The sequence below is a fragment of the Triturus cristatus genome, chromosome 11, assembly GCF_964204655.1.
Source record: "Triturus cristatus chromosome 11, aTriCri1.1, whole genome shotgun sequence".
NCBI lineage: Eukaryota > Metazoa > Chordata > Amphibia > Caudata > Salamandridae > Triturus > Triturus cristatus.
The window spans coordinates 395,149,673-395,168,706 of NC_140594.1; the positions used below are offsets into that span (position 1 = coordinate 395,149,673).

General features: G+C 47.1%; 1 protein-coding gene across 1 annotated transcript in view; it reads right to left on the reverse strand.

Moving 5' to 3' along the window:
* Positions 1–8,206: 8,206 nt before the first annotated feature.
* Positions 8,207–19,034, reverse strand: part of TMEM150A (transmembrane protein 150A) — an 87,270-nt gene continuing 76,442 nt past the window's right edge. The window contains exon 8 of the mRNA XM_085635209.1: positions 8,207–11,981. Within this exon, the coding sequence (XP_085491335.1) occupies positions 11,740–11,981 (242 nt within the window). The 3' untranslated portion in view covers positions 8,207–11,739. The remainder of the gene's footprint in view (positions 11,982–19,034) is intronic.

Consider the following 19,034-nt stretch of genomic DNA (forward strand, 5'->3'; position numbering starts at 1 on the left):
GGTTATTCGCATTATGATGGACAGTCATGGTATGCATGATTGTGGCCCTGACGAATGGTGGGCCTCCTTGGCATAATATAGGCAAGTTTGGCATTATGGTGTACATCTCTGGCATATGGTGATGATACTAATTCCCTGGTGAAGCAAAATCTGTTGATGTGATGCATTTGCAATAGGGAAATCAGAAGCGGACATTAGGGGACCATACATAAAAACTAATTTTTGAGACAAAAGAGCACTTTTTCAGACAAGAACAATATTTTCAATGTGTTAACCCAATATGGGAAGTACATATTTAATGGAACAAACATGTATAATAAGAAACAGATATGTTGATGTTTTGAAATAAAACTACTAAAAATCCCCAAAACATCTAATGCTGCTCTTTGCATGATAGCTCAAAGTGAGTTGAGGAGATCTATAGCTTCTACTAATTCCTGTGTGCCAGTCAGCACTAGTCATGTAGAGGCATTTTATTTCGATCATGTTTTTCCAGACATTGCTTTAAGTGACTGTCTTATGCGTTGGGGTGAATTGTGTTCTGCTACAATATTGAGTTTTAAATATCATCCAGCCAAAATATTGGATCCAGAATATCAACTACCACAATATCACAAAGGTAAGTACTTGTAGGAAAGTTTATTTTTATTTACATTCACAACTCCACGTGTATTTATCTTGAATGTATATGTATCTTCAAGGTATATTGATGTGGAGTTAAGACGAGTGCATCTATATTTACAAATTATATATTTGGTAGCTGTCACAACTCCTGCCAAGCAAAAGCAGACAGCTATGTCCTGGGGGTTGGCACCCCGCAACTTATCAGAAGCCGGCCCCAGGTAGGTGGAGGTCCCCAGGGCCACACCCTCCTTCTTAGAAACAAAACAAGCCCCAGGGAGGTGGTGGTCCTCGGGGCCATGTGGACCACCTCTGATGTGTATTTTTGCCCCTGGGAGGTGGCGATCCCCGGGGAGGGGGTCCGCATGTCTCCCCATTTTTGTTTATGTATGTAGCCCTGAGGAGGCGGTGGTGGTCCCCAGGGCCTGGGAGGTGGGGGGGGGGGGGGGGGTTGCCCTGAGCACCACACACATTTTTAAAGTGCCCTGGGGAGATGGTGGCCCCCAGGGCATAATTAAGCCTGGGAGGGGCCCGTGTGCCCCCCTCCTTATTCATTAAATGCAGCATGCCCTGGGGACCTGGCCATCTCGGGGGCAATATTAAAGCGAGCGCAAGCGCGGGACACCGCTCTTGGTCCCCCCCCCCCCCCAATTCATGGTGATATTTGCGATTATTTACAGTGAATTCAAAAGTAAAATAGCTTTTTTGCCCTGGCGGGGTCCCTCTGGGACCCCAGTACCAGAGCAAGAGGGGCAGGGCATTCACATACTGGCCCCTTTTCTTTTTTTCTGCTTAGGTTTTTGAGACTCGGCTGAAGCAGAGTCCCAAGATGGCGGTCAACATGTCCTTGTTATGGTGTTGGCAGCCAATCAGAACTCTGTAGATCTCTGCACGAGCTCGTTATTATTCGTGAAGTAGTCACAATCACAGCTATACAAATGTAAGGAATATGCTACTTACCAGTATGCATCTGTTTTTGACATGTAGAGCTGCAGATCTACACACTTTTGCATAGATCGCCATCTGGTGTTGGGCCCGGATGTTTGCAGTTTGTTTTTCCTCTTGGAAAGTCTTTGGGAGTCACGAGGTCGGTGACTCCTCCCTTGGTCCGTATTGCGCATGGGCTTCGGCTCCATCCTCAGATTGTTTTTCGCCAAGAGGGAAAGATGGAGCGTAGTAATAATAGTGAAGAAACCCATGTGTGTTGTATCTAAATAAGATAGACTGGAACAGATACAGGTAGCCGGGGAGGCGGGTGGGCGTGTGTAGATCTGCAGCTCTACATGCCAAGAACAGATGCATACTGGTAAGTAGCATATTCCGTTCAGGGCATATGAGCTGCAGATTACACACTTTTGCATAGACTATATAGCAGTTCCCAACCCTAGCGGCGGCCACCGGTATCTGTTGCAGTGGTTTAAAAAAGTGTTTTTATTACGCCTGGCCCACACTAGCTTGTTGCTTGGTTTGCACATCTACACAGTAATGTTTAGTGAAAGTGTGCGGTGTTGACCATGTAGCTGCTTTGCAGATATCCTCTAATGGGATGTTCCCTAGAAAAGCCATAGAAGCCCCTATCTTTCGTGTAGAGTGGGCTTTAGGGGGAACAGATAGCGTGCGTTTTGCCTTGTGGTAGCAAATCTGTATGCATTTTACAATCCACCTAGCTATCCCTGATTTAGAGATGGGGTTGCCTTTATGTGGTGGAGAGAAAGAGACAAACAGTTGTTTTGTCTTTCTGAAAGGTTGTGTTCTCTGGATATAGTAAAGTAAGGCCCTTTTAACATCCAGTGTGTGTAGAGCCCTTTCTGCAACAGTTTGAGGTTGCGAGAAAAAAAACGGTAATTCTACCAATTGGTTTAGATGAAAGGGGGAAATTACTTTGGGTAGGAATTTTGGGTTAGTACGGAGGACAACCTTGTTCAGGTGCATTTGGAGAAAAGGTTCTTGTATAGTAAGTGCTTGTATCTCACTGACCCTTTTAAGGGAAGTGATGGCTACAAGGAAAGCTGTTTTCCATGTGAGAAATTGCAGTTCACATTTATGCAAAGGTTCGAAAGGCGGTCCCATTAGCCTTGTGAGAACTATATTTAAGTTCCACACAGGTGAGGGTGGTACTCTGGGGGGGAATTATTCGTTTGAGGCCTTCCATGAAGGCTTTAATGGCAGGCACTCTGAAAAGTGATAGGTGCGGTCTGTTTTGTAGGTAGGCGGCAATTGCTGCGAGGTGTAGTAGGATGGATGTATATGCTAGGTTACACCTTTGTAGATGGAGTAAGTAGCATATGATGTGCTGTATAGATACGTCTAGAGGGTTGATTGTGTTGTTATGGCAATAAACAACAAATCTTTTCCACTTCGCCGCGTAGCAGGCTCTAGTAGTAGGGCGCCTAGCTTCTCTGATGACGTTCATACAGTCAGGGGAAGGTTAAGATATCCGAAATCTAGGATCTCAGGAGCCAGATCGCAAGGTTGAGCTGAGCTGGGTCCCGGTGTCTGATCTCTCCATGGTTCTGGGTTAGGAGGCATGGTGAGAGGTGTAACTTTTGGTGTGACACTACAGAGAGTTCCAGCAGCGTGGTGTACCACGGTTGTCTGGCCCATGTTGGAGCTACTAGAATCAGTGTGAGGGAGTGCTGTTGTAGCTTTCGCACCACTAATGGAATTAGTGGGAGAGGTGGAAAGGCGTACGCAAATTTGCCTGACCAGTTCATCCATATCGCATTGCCTTTGGACAATGGGTGTGGGTATCTGGCGGCGAAGCTTGGGCATTTTTTGTTTTCGTGGGTGGCGAAGAGGTCTGTGTGTGGATGCCCCCACATCTGAAAGAACGGGTGAAGAACCTGCGGGTGAAGTTCCCACTCGTGGATCTGCTGCGTTTGTCTGCTGAGCAGATCTGCCATGGTGTTTTGGACTCCTGGGACATGTTGGGCTAGGAGAAAAATTTTGTGTGGAATTGCCCATCTCCATATGCTCTGTGCTAGTTGAGAGAGCTGTGGAGAGTGTGTGCCGCCTTGTTTTTGAATGTAGTACATGGCCGTCATGTTGTCTGTGCGAATAAGGACTGCCTTGCCTAAAATGTGAGTGTGAAAGGATTTTAGGGCTAGAAAGATTGCCAGTAACTCCAGATGGTTGATGTGGAGTAACTTTTGTTGCGGCGTCCATGTGCCCTGCACTGTGAGGTGTAATAGATGAGCTCCCCAGCCGGAGAGCGATGCGTCTGTTAGGATTATCTGTGGAACCGGGTCCAGGAACGGTTGACCTCTGGAAAGATTCGTGGTGTTCCACCACTGCAGAGAGCGATGGGTGCAACCGTCTACCAACACCAGATCTGTCAGTTGCCCTTGGGCCTGGTTCCATTGGCGCGCTAAGCACTCTTGGAGTGGACGCATCTGGAGTCTTGCATGAGGCACTATGAAAATGCAAGAGGCCATCATCCCTATCAGTTGCATAAACACTCTTGCTGGCAGAGAGTGTTGAGGTATGAATCTTTGAAGCAAAGCCTGAATGCTTGCAATCCTGGCAGGATTGGGGTAGGCTATGGCTTTTGAGGTGTCTATGGTGGCACCGAGGTATTGCTTTGTGTGGGATGGTATTAGCTGGGACTTTTGGTGGTTCACCGTGAAACCTAGCTGGTGAAGTAGTTGGATTGTAGTGGCGGTGTGATGTACACATTGATTGTAGGACGTGGCTTTTATTAGCCTGTCGTCCAAATATGGGAAGACGTGAATGTGCTGTCTTCTGAGGTGTGCCGCCACTACCGCTAGGCACTTGGTGAATACCCTTGGTGCTGTTGTGACCCCGAATGGGAGCACCTTGAACTGGTAGTGTTGCCCGTCCACTACAAATCTGAGGTACTTTCTGTGGGCATGGTGTACCGGAATGTGGAAGTATGCGTCTTTCATGTCCAGTGTGGTGAGAAAGTCGTTCTGGGAGAGGAGCGGAAGTACCTGCTGAAGTGTTAAAATGTGAAAATGGTCCGAATGTAAGTATGTGTTTAGAGGCCGGAGATCTAAGATATGTCGTAGAGTCTCGTCTCTTTTTGGTATCAGACAATATAGGGAGTAGACCCCTAAATTTTGCTGGTTGGCGGGGACTTGTTCTATCGCCTCTTTTTGTAGGAGGGAGATTACCTCCTGTTTTAGTAACGTGGAACGTTCTTGTGACATTGGGCGTTGCCTGGGTGGAATGTTGGGGGGGGGGTAGATGTCAATTCCAGGCAGTACCCTGAACGAATAATTTGGGTCACCCATCTGTCTGATGTGATGGACTCCCAGACGTGAAGGAAATTTTGTAGTCTGCCCCCGACCAGAGTGGGATGGTCTGGAGGGAGCAGGGGGAAGTCATTGGGTAGGCGGTGTGGCAGAGCGGGCGGTATTTGTTTTGCCTCTGCCTTTGTTATTGCCTCTATAGCAGCCTCTTTGATAACCCCTTGTGAAGGTGGATTGAACAGGGGATTTGTAGGAAGTGGACGCGCTATCTGAGGAGTAGCCTCTGCCCCGAAAGGAAGAGCGACGAAGGAAGCGCCTAGGAGGGTGTGACTGTAGGGCTCCCATAGATTTCGCCGTATCTGTGTCTTTCCTCATCTTCTCGAGGGCCTCATCTACTTTTGTACCGAATAAATGTTCTTGATCAAATGGATGATTTAATATGGAGGCTTGTACCTCAGGTTTAAACCCTGAAACTCTCAGCCAAGCATGGCGACGGAGGAGGACGCTAGTGTTAATGGCCCTGGAGGCTGTGTCTGCTGCGTCTAAGGCACAGCGTATAGAGGTGTTAGTTATGGTCTTACCCTCTTGAATTAATTCATTGGCCCTATTTCTGTATTTTTCTGGGAGATGGTGCATGATGGTTTCTAGTTCATCATAATGGGCTCTGTCGTATCTGGCCAATAGCGCTTGAGTGTTGGCGATACGCCATATATTGGCTGCCTGTGACGCAGTGCGCTTTCCTGACGCGTCCAGTAGCTTTGACTCTTTGTCAGGTGGTGGTGCTTCGCCTGACGCCTGGGAATTTGACCTCTTCCGTGCAGTGGATACAACTAGGGAAACCAGTGGCGCTGTAGGCAGGATCTGTGGGGGCAGCTTTATACTTTTTCTCTATGCGTGGGTTTAGGACCCTAGCCCTGACTGGGTCTTTAAAAACCTCTGGCGCATGTTTCATTACCCCCTTGAGCATAGGTAGTATAGAAGTAGACCTATGTGCGGTATCAAAGGTGTCGAGGAGGAAATCTTCCCCTACCGGGTCAGTGTGTAGCTCTACCCCGTGATAATGTGCCGCCCTCTGAAGTAGGCGGTGAAAACCTAATGAGTCTTCTGGTGGAGATGGCCTGGATGGATAAAGGTCATCTTGTGGGACATCTGGAATGTCGTGATTATTATAATCGTCCCATGGGTCTGGGGATCCTGTAGGGGTGGGGTCTTGTGGCACATCTGCTGGATCGTAGTATGGGTCCCCCTGATCATCATGGTCTGGAGACGGGGTTGGAGAGTGATGAGGCAGGGGTGGAGAAGGTGGAGGGGGCGGGGGTGGAGGAGGTGGGGAAGGCACTCTGAAAGGGAAGGTAGCAGAGTCTTTCCTCTTTGGAGGTGGAGGTGGAGCTGGTTTGTCCAAATGTCTCTTTTTAGAAGACAGTGCCAAATGTCCAGTTTTTGGATCCTTGGTAAGTGTCTTTTGCAAAGGATCCGGTGTAAACAGTTCTTGAGACAATGGCTGTTCGGTCGGCGCCGAAGGTTTCGGGGCCGATGGCTTTTTAGGCTTGTCTGTGCCGTGCTTTTTTGGAACCTCCAATTTTTTGGTCGGCGCCGAGGCAGGCTTCGGCACTGGAGTGTCGGTGCCGAGGGCCTTATGATGTTTGGTCGGTACCGAGAGGCTGGGTTTCGACACCGAGGGTTTTGGTGCGGAGCTCGGTGTTGAGGTAGAGGCTGATCTCTTCTTCTGTGCCAAAGTGTGTTTATCGGGACCATTGGCAGGCTGGCTCGAGCCCGAGCCGCAGGAAGGCTTATTAGGCTTCTTCACCGGGCCCGAAGGTGGGGTGTTCGAAGTAGTGTCTTTGGTCTTGCCTAGGCCCGGAGGCGAAGGCGTGACCGAAGCCTTTTTGGGTGTCGGCGCGGGTGTGGGAGGGGGTATTTTACTCACGACCCTCTGCGCCGGGGTGATGTCCTCCACATCAGAGTCGTCGGCTTCGGAAGCACTGACGAGGTCCTCTTCGGTGTGCTGCTGTCCCGTAGCTTCGACGTCGTCCCCGAAGATGTCGACTGGAACGGAGGTCGAGGAGTGCGCCATGTTTCGTCTGGCCCTTCGATCTCGAATAGTCTTTTTGGATCTGAAAGACTTGCAGGCGGGACAGTCTCGAGCCTCGTGTTCAGGAGAGAGGCAGAGGTTGCACACCTCAGGAAGATCGGTGTGGGGGAATTTGGACCCACATCGAGGGCACTTCTTGAATGGAGTTCTTTCCATCAGCCGGGACCGGAGCTTGGATAGGCCTGAAGGCCGCTGTCGACGACTGGAATCGAAGGTGTGTCGAAGAGAAGGTGATTGAGGAGATCAGGATCTGAACAATACCGCGAAGAGCGAGGAATCCGCTTCGATCGTCTAACTGGAAATGTTCGGAACCGGAGCGCGAAGTATTACATCTGGGCCCGATGGCGGAAAAAAACAATCTGAGGATGGAGCCGAAGCCCATGCGCAATACGGACCAAGGGAGGAGTCACCGACCTCGTGACTCCCAAAGACTTTCCAAGAGGAAAAACATCCGGGCCCAACACCAGATGGCGATCTATGCAAAAGTGTGTAATCTGCAGCTCATATACCTCGAACATTTTGTTTAATTTTTCGACAACTAACTGAACAGCTTTACACTAAATAACTGCAAGAGTAAGCTGCAAAACAAAAGCTACCTTTCTGCCAAATTCAGTGTAATTCCGTCCAGCGGCTCAGGCTGTAGTTGTGTCAAAAGTCCCTTTGGAAATTAAAATGGGAAAACACACTTTGTTTTACATCCCCCCCCCCCCTTTTTTCCCTCAGTATCCGCTTAACAGGTCGCCCCGAAACTTTCCATGCACAACAAGACCTAACTTGACACTTCTTGTGGAAAATTTTGTGAAACAACGCCAAAGTTATAGTAAAGTCAAAAAAATGTTTTCCTATGGAAACATGGTCCTCACTATTAACTACTTACTGGCGACTGCCAGTAGACAGACAGACAGACAGACACACACTATAGTCAATCAATATTCTGGATATGATATACAGGCATGATGATATTTTGTCACTCAATATTCAGGAATACAAATTGGTGGTCCCTACTAGTAATCCTGCAAGGTGTGGCCACTTCTGTGATAGCATTTGATGTAATAACTACTGCAACAATAGTCAAAAGCCATAAGTAATTCTGGACTATTGTCAATGATCAGAAGTAGCTCGTGTTATAGAAAAGGTTGTAGAGCCATTCTTAAAGCCATACACAGCAAGTGCAAAGAGACTAAGACAGTCCAAATTCTGAAAGTTCAGAGATTGGTCAACAAGAAAGGTCACCCCATGCACAAAGGCAGCACATTTTGTTATTCAGAGTCTACTCGGCTTGTTTTTTTTAAAATTCTTTTTTATTGAATTTTCCCTTGAAAAACAACACTGAAATGTGATTTGGCAAGTTAGGGGTGCCTTATGAGCACCCGGGCGCCAAAGCCAGCTGAAAGTATCATTTGGTTTGGCACCCAGTGAGAATACACAAATATGCATCCCCCTCCAAAAACAAAACATATTCCAATTTGAAAACTGTAAATTAAGAGCAGCTTGTGAAAGTTAAACAGGAGGGTAGAGGTCATTCGGTTAGTTGGGTGCAGTCAGAAAGAGGTCAGAAAAATAGAACATCCGTTCCCACACACATGTAAGAAAGACACAAAGTCTGGCACCACCTCTTTCTCCAGAAAACGTCACATTACTGGGCACATTTCCCGTCTCCCAACTGAAAGAGACTTAAGTTGTCCATCCTTCACATGCCAACTCTCTCCGGGAAAAGATTTGATTGAAGAAAGTAGCACAGTGTCCAAGGCCGTATGCCCTCTATTAATAAGGAAAGAAGTTCTTGGCAATGTGTAAAACAAACTGTGTCACAGGAAGGGTGTACAGGGTGGGGGGTTGGCAGTGGGGGGGGTAACTGTTGGGTAACTAGGTGTTGCTGATCAGAATCAATGGGGCTATAGGCATCACAGAGAATTGCATATTCTTTGAGATAAAGGTGAAAGAACTTTGGTGGAGGGTTTGCTTTGCTGTGTCATAAGAACACAACTCTTACAACTGTGTAACTAGTGATGCTGCTGGATGCCTGAAAATTCCACTACACTGTAGCAAAACTCCCTACACCTTTCTCCTGCTCTCCCCACACTGCCACTCTTACCATGCCAAACACTACCCAGCCCGTCTCCACTAGGTTTATTCTCTCTATATAACAGCCCAAAAAATGTATGGAGAACGTAACCAAACAGAGGGCCATAAGACAAAGCAGCTACTTGATGCACCAATGGAAAGACAGCTTTAGGTGTTCAATTAAATCATACATGATGGTGTCCCTCTACAAACACCTGTCAGAGATACTTAGAAACTACAGTGTATCGTTATTCTTAATTTCTAAATAGATTTCACACCAATATTTCAATGATCAAAGGTGTGCTTTAAGAATTTACAGTAAAGGATCATAAATCACTAGCTTCATAGGGTAATTAAAATCAGATCCTGCTGATGAGCTGGTGTTTATCAAAATTTGAACTATTTGAATGTGTTCCGAATGCTGTGCCTGATCCGCTACTTTACACACTTCTTTTTGTTAATAGAGTTTTGTAAAATGCTATGCTGTTCATAAAATACGAAACATGTAATGAGAAGAGTAGCAGCATCCTATGGAGGGACATCAAAGATACACTAAAAGGCCCTTTGGAAAAGGCTTTTTTCCCAACTTTTGACAGAGTATCAACAAGTTCTCTATATAGGAACTATCCAGCAGCTGGGAGTTTGTGGAACTCAAATAGTGAATGAGCAGCTGGCAACATTTGTTTTTGTGAAGTGGCTTGTGTTCTCAATTTCTGAACTAAGAACTCTAGCAGCCTGATATGTAAACAAACAACGCTGGGTTGTGAGAGAGCTCACACTCCATATAACCGCTGAGTCACTAGAGAACCTTTACAAACGTCAAGAAGTTAGGTCAGACACTTACAATGCCCATTTGACATTTTAAGCCCGGCTCCTACCATATCTGTGCATGCAATAATGGACCTTCTCACCATTTCCCTGTGACCTGGCAGTGCCAATACTCACTCAGAAATGGTACTTAGTGGTGCTGAAGCACATCCATTAGTACTTATTACTGCACTCAAGATAAGGGAGGATCTCTGCTGGCATAGACTACTTCAAAAAATGCACACTCTGCATCGAGTAAATCACACTCTTTTCAGATTAAGAATGAAAGCCCTTATGTATGAAATGGTTTTACCCATTCTGTGTCTATGGGGAAATACACTAATACATAAGCTCCCAAATCACAATCTAAAAACCCATCCTCAGCTCCTCTGCTGCAGAAGGGCCAAGGGAGCTGGTGTACACAATGAATTAAATGCATTTTATTTGCCTTGGGTACGTCCACTTATTCCCAAGTGAAACTAGGGACCAATTCACAATCTCAAAAGCCCACCTGCTGCCTTTTCCGGCTTGAGTGTTAATTATCCATGAAGTACCCATATCTCTAGAAAGAAGATCCTGACCACAATCTCTTTACTGTATTAGGTTTCCTTTGACATCACATGTAGCTTGCAACAAACAACTTGGAAAACGTTGCTTAAAAATTAGAGCAGCTCTGGACTTTGCCTTGCAGCTGCTATCCCTCATTAGTTGAAGGCTCTGTTTCTTTTTCATATTATTTTCGTTTAAAGTTCCTTCAACAACATTAGTTGATAAGGGAAAATGTTTGAAGAATCTATTCAGTTTTGCCACTACACTGCAAATTTAAAACAACTGCGAAATTTAAAACAAGGGGGAAAGAAGTTTGTTCCCCTAGACAAACACGGAGCACTGGAAGCTGAATTGTTACTTATGGCTGCGATAACTTTACCCAATGTATATTGACCATTTGTACAGCGAAGACTGCTTACAGAAAGGGTTGTTAAGGCATGCCCAGCTCTACTCCTTGGACGCCTCTGCTGAGAAGAGATGTCCATCTTTGCACCCACTTAATGAATGGAGCCTCTTAATGCAGTTTGAGATCTACATTACTGTGTAATAAAAAAATATCTTTATAGGTATATTCTTCAATCTCAACTTTTTAAAAGCTTTGTAGTTAAGGTTGAGACACCCGCAAATATGAATGGCATATGTATATATTACTTTGAAATTATTATTCTGCATCTCCTTCCATTCAGCACCTAAGAACTGGCAGTGTTTCTAACTATTAACAATAGTTGACAAGACGCCCAAAAAAACACATATTTAAAAAAAAGAAATTAGTGAGGATCGGGTTCCTCCACCCCACGTTTTGAGATCACCAGGACTTTGAGATATGTTTACGAATGCTCAAGTGAATCCTACAGGTCACCGTAAAGCACCACCACCTGAGATGGACAGCCTAGGATTCCCAGATCCTGAAGCATATGAGAACCTAGGGTCCACGTAAGAACACTCCTAGGTAGTAATAAAAAATAAAAAAACACAATAAAAGAGCATATCCACCTACCCTAGTGACGAGCATTCCCAGCAAAGTTTTCTGAAAGTTGTGTACAAAACTGAAGTGACCAACACTGATCAAAGGTGTCACCCCTGCCATGTGGCAAACTAGTGACCATTTTGTACGACGATATAAATATATATATATATTTTACTGTTTATATAATAAAAAAGACAAGTCAGTGTGTAGAAAATGAATACGTGAGTTGTGTGTCAGCCTTTTTCATATATATATATATAGCTAGAATATTTTTTTTTTTTGCACTAATACCTTTCTTCTTTAAAAGAAAAAAAAAAACACCTGTTTTTGCAGGGATTAAAAAGAAGAAAAAAAAATCACTAAAAGTCTATGTATGGTCCAGTCTGGGGGAGGTGGCCCTTGCTGAGGTCACCCCTCCCAGTCCGCCGTCAGATCATGGCAATGCTCTCAGGGTTACAGTTCAGGTGCGTGGAAGTGCTGCTGCTGGTGGGGGACTTGCAACCACGGGCACCCGAAAGCTGGATGGCAGCAATCATGGTGCCACCTGACACGTCGCCAAACTCATATGTGAAGGTGCCGTAGAAAACCAGGATGTCAATGACAAAGACCCACTCGCAGATGGCGGCAAGGTGCTGCAGCAGCGAGCTCTCATGGATGAAAAAGATCCCGCCTAGAGCAAAATGTTAAGGAGAAGTTTTGAAAAAGGATGGTCAGACATTTAGTTATAACATCCTGAATCATGTGGGTAAGACAGGCTCAACACTTTGGTATCGGCAAACAATTTGTTAGAAATTCATTATCATAGTCAATCATGAACTGTCCTCTCCTCTACATGCTGTCCCAAAAGCTTTTGAAAGGTCTCGGACCATAGCCATTCTATGTACTGCATGTCCCACAATGCACTAATTGACAATTCTGAAAAAATTGAGAACTTCATATGGCATTACGGGAAATTAATATATATTTTAAATACTCACAGGGGCGGTCAGTCTTCTTCATCCATTGGTCTGCTAAAGTGTCAGTTTTATTTTGCTTCCAACTAGAGGATCCAGCAATTGCGCCCCCGGGGACAGTCTGAACTTTTTGCTGTGGATAGGGCGAACAGGGTCCTGGTTCAGCACCCCCACCACCTCCCCCCAGGAGCACAGCCACGGGCTATCATAGCTAAAGTGCTGACTTATCGTGACAGGGACTGTGTATCCTACGTGCAGCCAGGGAACTGCAGAATCTCAGCTATTAGAACAATACAATCTCTATATATCCGGACTACACAAAGCAGGTGCAGGACCAACAAAAACCTTTCCTGGGGTTAAGCAAAAGTTGCGGGACCTACAACTGCAATACATCTCTTAAATCTGACAAAATTGAAAGTACTGGGGCAAGGCTCATTTCTTCGAGTCCCCAGAGGAGAAGCGGGAATGGCTGGAGGTGCAGGGAGATGCTCTGCCGCAACATGAGCCGTGCCCAGAGATGAGTGTGGGGGTACTCGCCCAGGTAAAAGGATCACAGCGAAAAGAATGCTCGTTGGCGTACCTGGGAACAGACCTATAGAAGGAACACAGAAGCACCGTGGGCGAGGATGGCACCGGGCAGCTGGGGGCGAAGGACCTGCGGGACCTGGTGTCGCCAGATGCATGGACCACGTCGAACCTGGAGGAGCAGTCGCAGACACTGGGCCCGACAGAGGAGGTTGTCCCGGAAACATTGCTGGAGGTGGCAACAGCGGTGGATGAGGACTGAGGGCGAAACAGCTGAACTCCCGGACATCTGGTCTTCTTTTTCTTTAGATCTCGCCTGAGCCAGCGCTTTAGCGCTGCTCTGGCGAGAGTTTTAGTAACCCGGGGTTTGGAAGTGCAAACTAGTGGCTTTTCAGGCCTCCAGCTACAGTGCATGTGTGCCGGGCGCGCGCACCATTTGTCCGCCTGCGTGATCACTTTCGCGGCCGCTTTGCTGTTCTCAGTGAGCCGCGCGGCCACTGAGAACATCAAAGCGGCCACGAAAAGTGCACACCATTTGTAAGCCTGCGTGCCTCTTTCCGCCTACCCCCCTCCCTTATCCCACTTCCTGCTTGTTTTCTGTCCCAACAATAGAACTATTGCCCCTTTATTAAAACGTTCAGAGTTGAATGTAAGATGGCAGATGTCAATGACCCTTCTCATATATTTTCTGCCTGCTTCAAACTTAGTTCGACACCTAAGATGAAATAGTGCACCTAGTCTCCTCTCCCAAGCCCCCCCTTAACCCCTCATTGTTACAAATACCTCTCTACCCCTACACGGCAAGCACAATGTACCTTGGGGTCAAATGACTTTACAACAGGAAAGTATGCTCCAAGGCGGAGCTTTCCTCTCACAAACTACTCAAATCTGGTACTTTAATTTGATTGGTTTATTGTGAAACAATGTCACTTCCCCCAAAATGCCCTGAATTAGTGGTGACTTGAGCCCAGAGGCTGCCCAGAGATCTTCTAGCCTAGGAGGACAAGTTGTCTTAGAGTTAGTCTGGTTTCACAGCACTAGCTCCCACAATGTGCTGCAGGGTTGTCATTTAATTCGACAGTCTTGTGTTTTTTTCTCGCATCAGTGCTACACATGCTAGGACGTTCCTTTTCACTTATCACAGAAGTGATTAGGTTCGGTTGGCTGACAAACTAAGACTGGCTGCAACATCCATTGGACTCAAAGGGCTTCAGCTCTCACCCACCCCCCGTATGTGTGTGGCGCCCGGGATGAGACCGCTTCCCGGGCACACACACAGCCGCAACCGAGCACTTCACAGGTCTTTAACACCATGTCCATGTTAATGAGGCCTTGCTGTTGTTTCACCCCTTCTAAGAGCCCCTGCAGCTTCACTCTGCCTATTGCTTAAAGACTCAGCCCCCCGAAATTTTTTCTTAGGCCCCCCTCACCCCCCGAAATTTGGCTCTAGTTGCGCCTCTGGCTGCACGTCACCCTCGAGGCATGAGATGGGTCAACAGCGATGTATGAGCTACCTGAAGGCCACCTGTGCGAACTCGGGTGTGCTGGAGGAGCCTTTCCTTTTTCAGAGGTCGATAAAATGAGTGTAATTTCCTAACATAAATTATCGGTTCTAGCTTCCGGGTCATAGACCGGACACCCTGTGCCTTTTAATGCTTGTAAATCTAAGACATTGAGCCACAGATTCAACTGCAGCAAAAAAAAAAGCTTAATCAAACCCTGTCCGGACACTGAAAAAACAACATCAGGTGGCTGCAAACCCCGCAGATAAACATATTCTTTGGCCTCGGTCTTTACAACCGTGTTTTATCTTTAAAGCAGGAGCTATAAAATCAATACTTGCCTCAGAGGCAAAAAACGGTATGTAAGACATCCGAGTTGATGTGCTATATTTAAAATGCCGATCAAACGCCCCTCTTTTTGTTTGCCTATGCCTGGTTTATAGTGAGCCCTCCTCCTTTTTGCAGAAACACAAGCAGTGACACAGGGGGAGAAAGGCATTTGCCCATAATAAAAACAAGCATTGGCATAGCCAATAGGTCTCGCCTTTGGGACCTTAGAAGTATTTAATTCTGCAGCACAATATCCTTGGTGCAACATCAACTGTTGAATGGCTAAACACGTATAATGTTCCAAAGGCGAGACCTATTGGCTATGCCAATGCTTGTTATGCTTACTGTGGGTGACTGTGGCACGTGTCAGGGATGGGCTGGAGTGGTAGTTAGTGCATGTAGGCCATTGATATGACAGATGTGGCGTGGGGCTTAGCACATGCCAGGGGGGAAATCTTGGAAGTGTTGAGACAGCACTTATAGCAAGTATGTAGAGTGGACCAGGCGACTCATGAGGACCGTTATGTACCATTCTTACAAGGGTTATTATTAACGTGCCACCTACCTTCAGGATCAAGGAGCTCGAAGCACCAGGGACCATTGAAGAGGTTTGTGAGGCGTTGCTGGCACTGCTTGGGGCCAAGGCGCCGGGCACGGACGGATTTCCATCAGAATTTTACCAGACGCACTTGGCGAGCCTGGTGCAGCCCCTACTACAGGTGTACAAGGAGGCATATGAGCTGGGTCTCTTGTCCCCAACCATGCAGTAAGGGGAGATTTGTATGCGTATAAAGTCGGGGCAGGAAAGCCGCCCATCCCCCCCTTCACCATGATTAACTCAGACATCAAAGTATTGGCTCCATACATGCCCCACTTGATCACTGAGGACCAATGTGGGTTTATACCAGTCACATACGGTGGCTAACCTTTGTCATGCACGAGGTACAACACAGGGACGAGGAACTGGCCATGGTATCCATAGACCTCCAAAAAGTCTTTGATACGGTTGACAGTGGGTCCCTGCTGGAAGTACTAAGGGCAGCGGGTTTCAGTCCGGGGTTTCGTCTCGGAGTCAAAATCATATACACTGCGCCGTGTGGCCAGGTCCACGTGGGCCAGAGTTGTTCTGAGGGGTGGATGCTGGAGTGGGCATGCACCAGGTGTTGCCTGCTCTAGCTGCCTGCCCTTCGTGCTGGCCTTCGAGCCGTTGGCAATTTGGGCACGTAGGGATCTTGAGCAGTGGGGCAGTTGGACGGGGGGGAGGGAAGAGGAGGGGGACGCTTTACGTGATATCATTAAATGCAGATTATGCCCTCTTCTATGTCATCTCGCCTTGTGAGGCGATGCCTAGGCGGCTGCAGCTCATGGGGGACTTCACTACCTATTTGGGACTGCGCCTTAACAGACTTAAATCTTTTCTCTTCCCACTGGCCCGCTTGGCTGCCCTACCTTTGGAGCAACTTCCTTGTCTTGGGTTGCGCTGGGAGACAGGACATTTTTGATACCTGGGGGTACAGGTGGCGCCTGAGGACTTCTAATTGTTACACCTCAATGTGCACAGGATGGTCGATGCGTTGATGCAGTCGGTGGTCCTTTTGGAACAAACTGCCGCTCTCTTTGATGGGCAGACTGTTGGTGTCCAAAATGATAGTGCTGCCGCATTGCTTATATATGCTCCAAAATTTGTTGTGCCCTATCCCCGTGCGGGTATTTAAGTAATTGAACTCTATACTGGTGTCCCCCTATTGGGCCAGTCATCGCAGCAGAGTGGCTCTGGACACTTTGAACCAGCAGTATGGGGGGGGCCCTAGATTGGATCTTTACTATTATGCGGGTCACTTACAGCATGCGACCCGGTGGCTGGATGAAGGGGACAACAGGGAGAAGAGGCTGCTGAAGGGACGAGTCCTGCCGGACAGACTCCCAACGGCGCTGATGGAAGGGGCAGGAGTCCCTGATGACATGCCGTATGTAGTCAGGTAGACTGGGAGCACCTGGCAGTGTTTCGTGGAGGGGATCTTAAGACGCGCTCCGTTCCAACTGGAACTTCTAGTATGGATTCTTGCTCCAGTGTGGAAAATGATGGACAATATGTCCTTCCAGATATGGAGGGAGGTTGAGACATAATGGCTGACTTATACCCGGGCGAGACATTCATCTCCTATGAACAGGCCTGTGAGGACTCTGAGCTGGGACGGGGGCACTATTTCCATTGTGCTGGAATATTGGACCTGTTTAAATCAACATGGCCTATGTATCCCGTCATTCCACAGACGACACAAACGCGAGATATAATGCTAACATGTGGTGCTGGATGCAAACTCGTCTCTCTCCTCTATAATGCAATGAGGGCTGACTCGACCCCCTCCAAGCCACCCCCTCCTGGGCATGTGTGACATGGGACACAGACATGACTGAGCCCCTAGGTAAAAGGACGTGGAAAGCAATAAGTGCACTCACTCATGCGGTATCATGCAATGCACGCTTCAAGCCAATACACTACAATTACTTACACCTCACCTACATGACCCCAGTGAAGTTGCACCGCATTGTGCCAGACCGCTCAGATACTTGTCATTGGTGCGGAGAAGCGGGGGCAGACTTCATTCAGTAAGCGTGGGGGTACCCGTGGTAAGTCAATTCTTGGCTCAAGTGGTGGAGAGGGTGAGGAGTGGCACAGGCCTTCGTGTGGAGGCGTCACCACTGCACTGCTTGCTGAGAAATGTCAGAAACCCAAAAAGAGCAAGATAGCTTACAAACTCTTGCAGCTGCTAATAGTGTTAGAGAAGTATAGGGTTGCAATAACGTGAATGGGAAAATGTACTCCTGAGGTTGCTGTGTGGTTGAGGGATGTCCGCGAATGGACACTGAAGGAGGACGCCCATATGAAAGCTAGTCGAAGGGATGACAAGTTAGAAGAGGATCTTAGAACGTGGAGGGAGCTTTGGTAACATTCCTAACTGTTGAATCGAATGAGTGATAAGAACAAGTCAAGTATGAGCGAGGATACAACAGAGAAGGAACTGGATTGAGTATACTATCATGTTTTTTGATTCATGATGCTTTGTTAGATCATAATGTTGTGTTTCGATTTAGATACCCGTATATAGGTTTCCCTGCATCATGTCCTTATATAGGCACAATTCGTATTGCCCTTATTTAGGCATAAGAATCCCAGTCCTTATTTAGGCATTAGCCATGCTATCCAAATACAGGCATGGTCACCTACATCCATCCATCCTACGTCACAACGAGTTCTTAGAAACCAGACCCTTAAGCCGATGGGACTTTCCCTAGCTAGGATTATTGATTTCTCCAAGAACTCATCTATTATGCATGAACTACTATTCCTTAGGGGTTTATCCATGACGTCCTCCTCTGCCCGACTTTACGTCAATGCTAGCATTCCTAAGCACCTTCCAGGTATAAATATACCTTCCCTTACCATGGCAAAACACGGCACGCCTCAGCATGACTTGACTGCACGGTTCGGCACAGCAAGTGCGGAAGAGACCAGACGCGGTCATCCCTGCTCGCAGAGAATCCAGTCTCCAGTGTTCTGACTCCCTTCACGGGGTGTTAGAGTTTGAGACCCGGAAAGAGATACCCACCTCTCTCATTCTAAGGTATGAAGCTGACTAGAACCTAGAGGGACTCTTGGCATACTAAACTCACACTGGGGTACAACTATTTAGAAGCATCAGATGAGTATTCACTTTTTAGCCAGTGTTATTTATGTATGTATATATGAATATACGTCTTAGCTACAAGACAATGCTATTGCAGTATTATTTCTTCTTACTGCTTACGCTGAGCGTATTATATCTTGCTTACTGTCTAATGATTGTAACAGCTCATATCTCATACACGAGAAACAAGACTGTTCAATAAATCCTTTTATTGAAATGCCCATCCATCTATTTCTGTGTAACTCTGAAGAAACTAAGCATGCACGACTGACTGAGTGAAACTTAACTATTGTTTCCACGATTCTGAGACACGTTCCGATTCTAAGGTAAACAAAGTTATCATGTTTATGCGGTTGTTAGAAACCAATCCCTTCTTGTTGATGCAAGAAGTTTCTAGTGACCTCTGAGTTAGCTGGCGCGCACACACACAAGTAATTAAGTTTAATGTACTCGACCCTTGACCCTGTTCTGGGCCGGTCGCTCCACGCACCGCGCACACTCCCCGTGAGTGAGCCCAGGCTTCCCCCGCTTCCGCCGAGTTTCGCCGCTGCCCTGCAGCTGAGTTCCTGGGCCTCTGTATTTTGTTTCCTGCCTCTGTATTTTGTTTCTGTGCTTGTTTTTTTCTCCTTGTCTGCGCCGTTACTGTGTCCTGCCCCTGCCGCGTTTCCCGCCCTTCTCCCCGCCTCTTTTTCTTCTGTTTCCCTTCCCATTTGCCGCCCCGCTC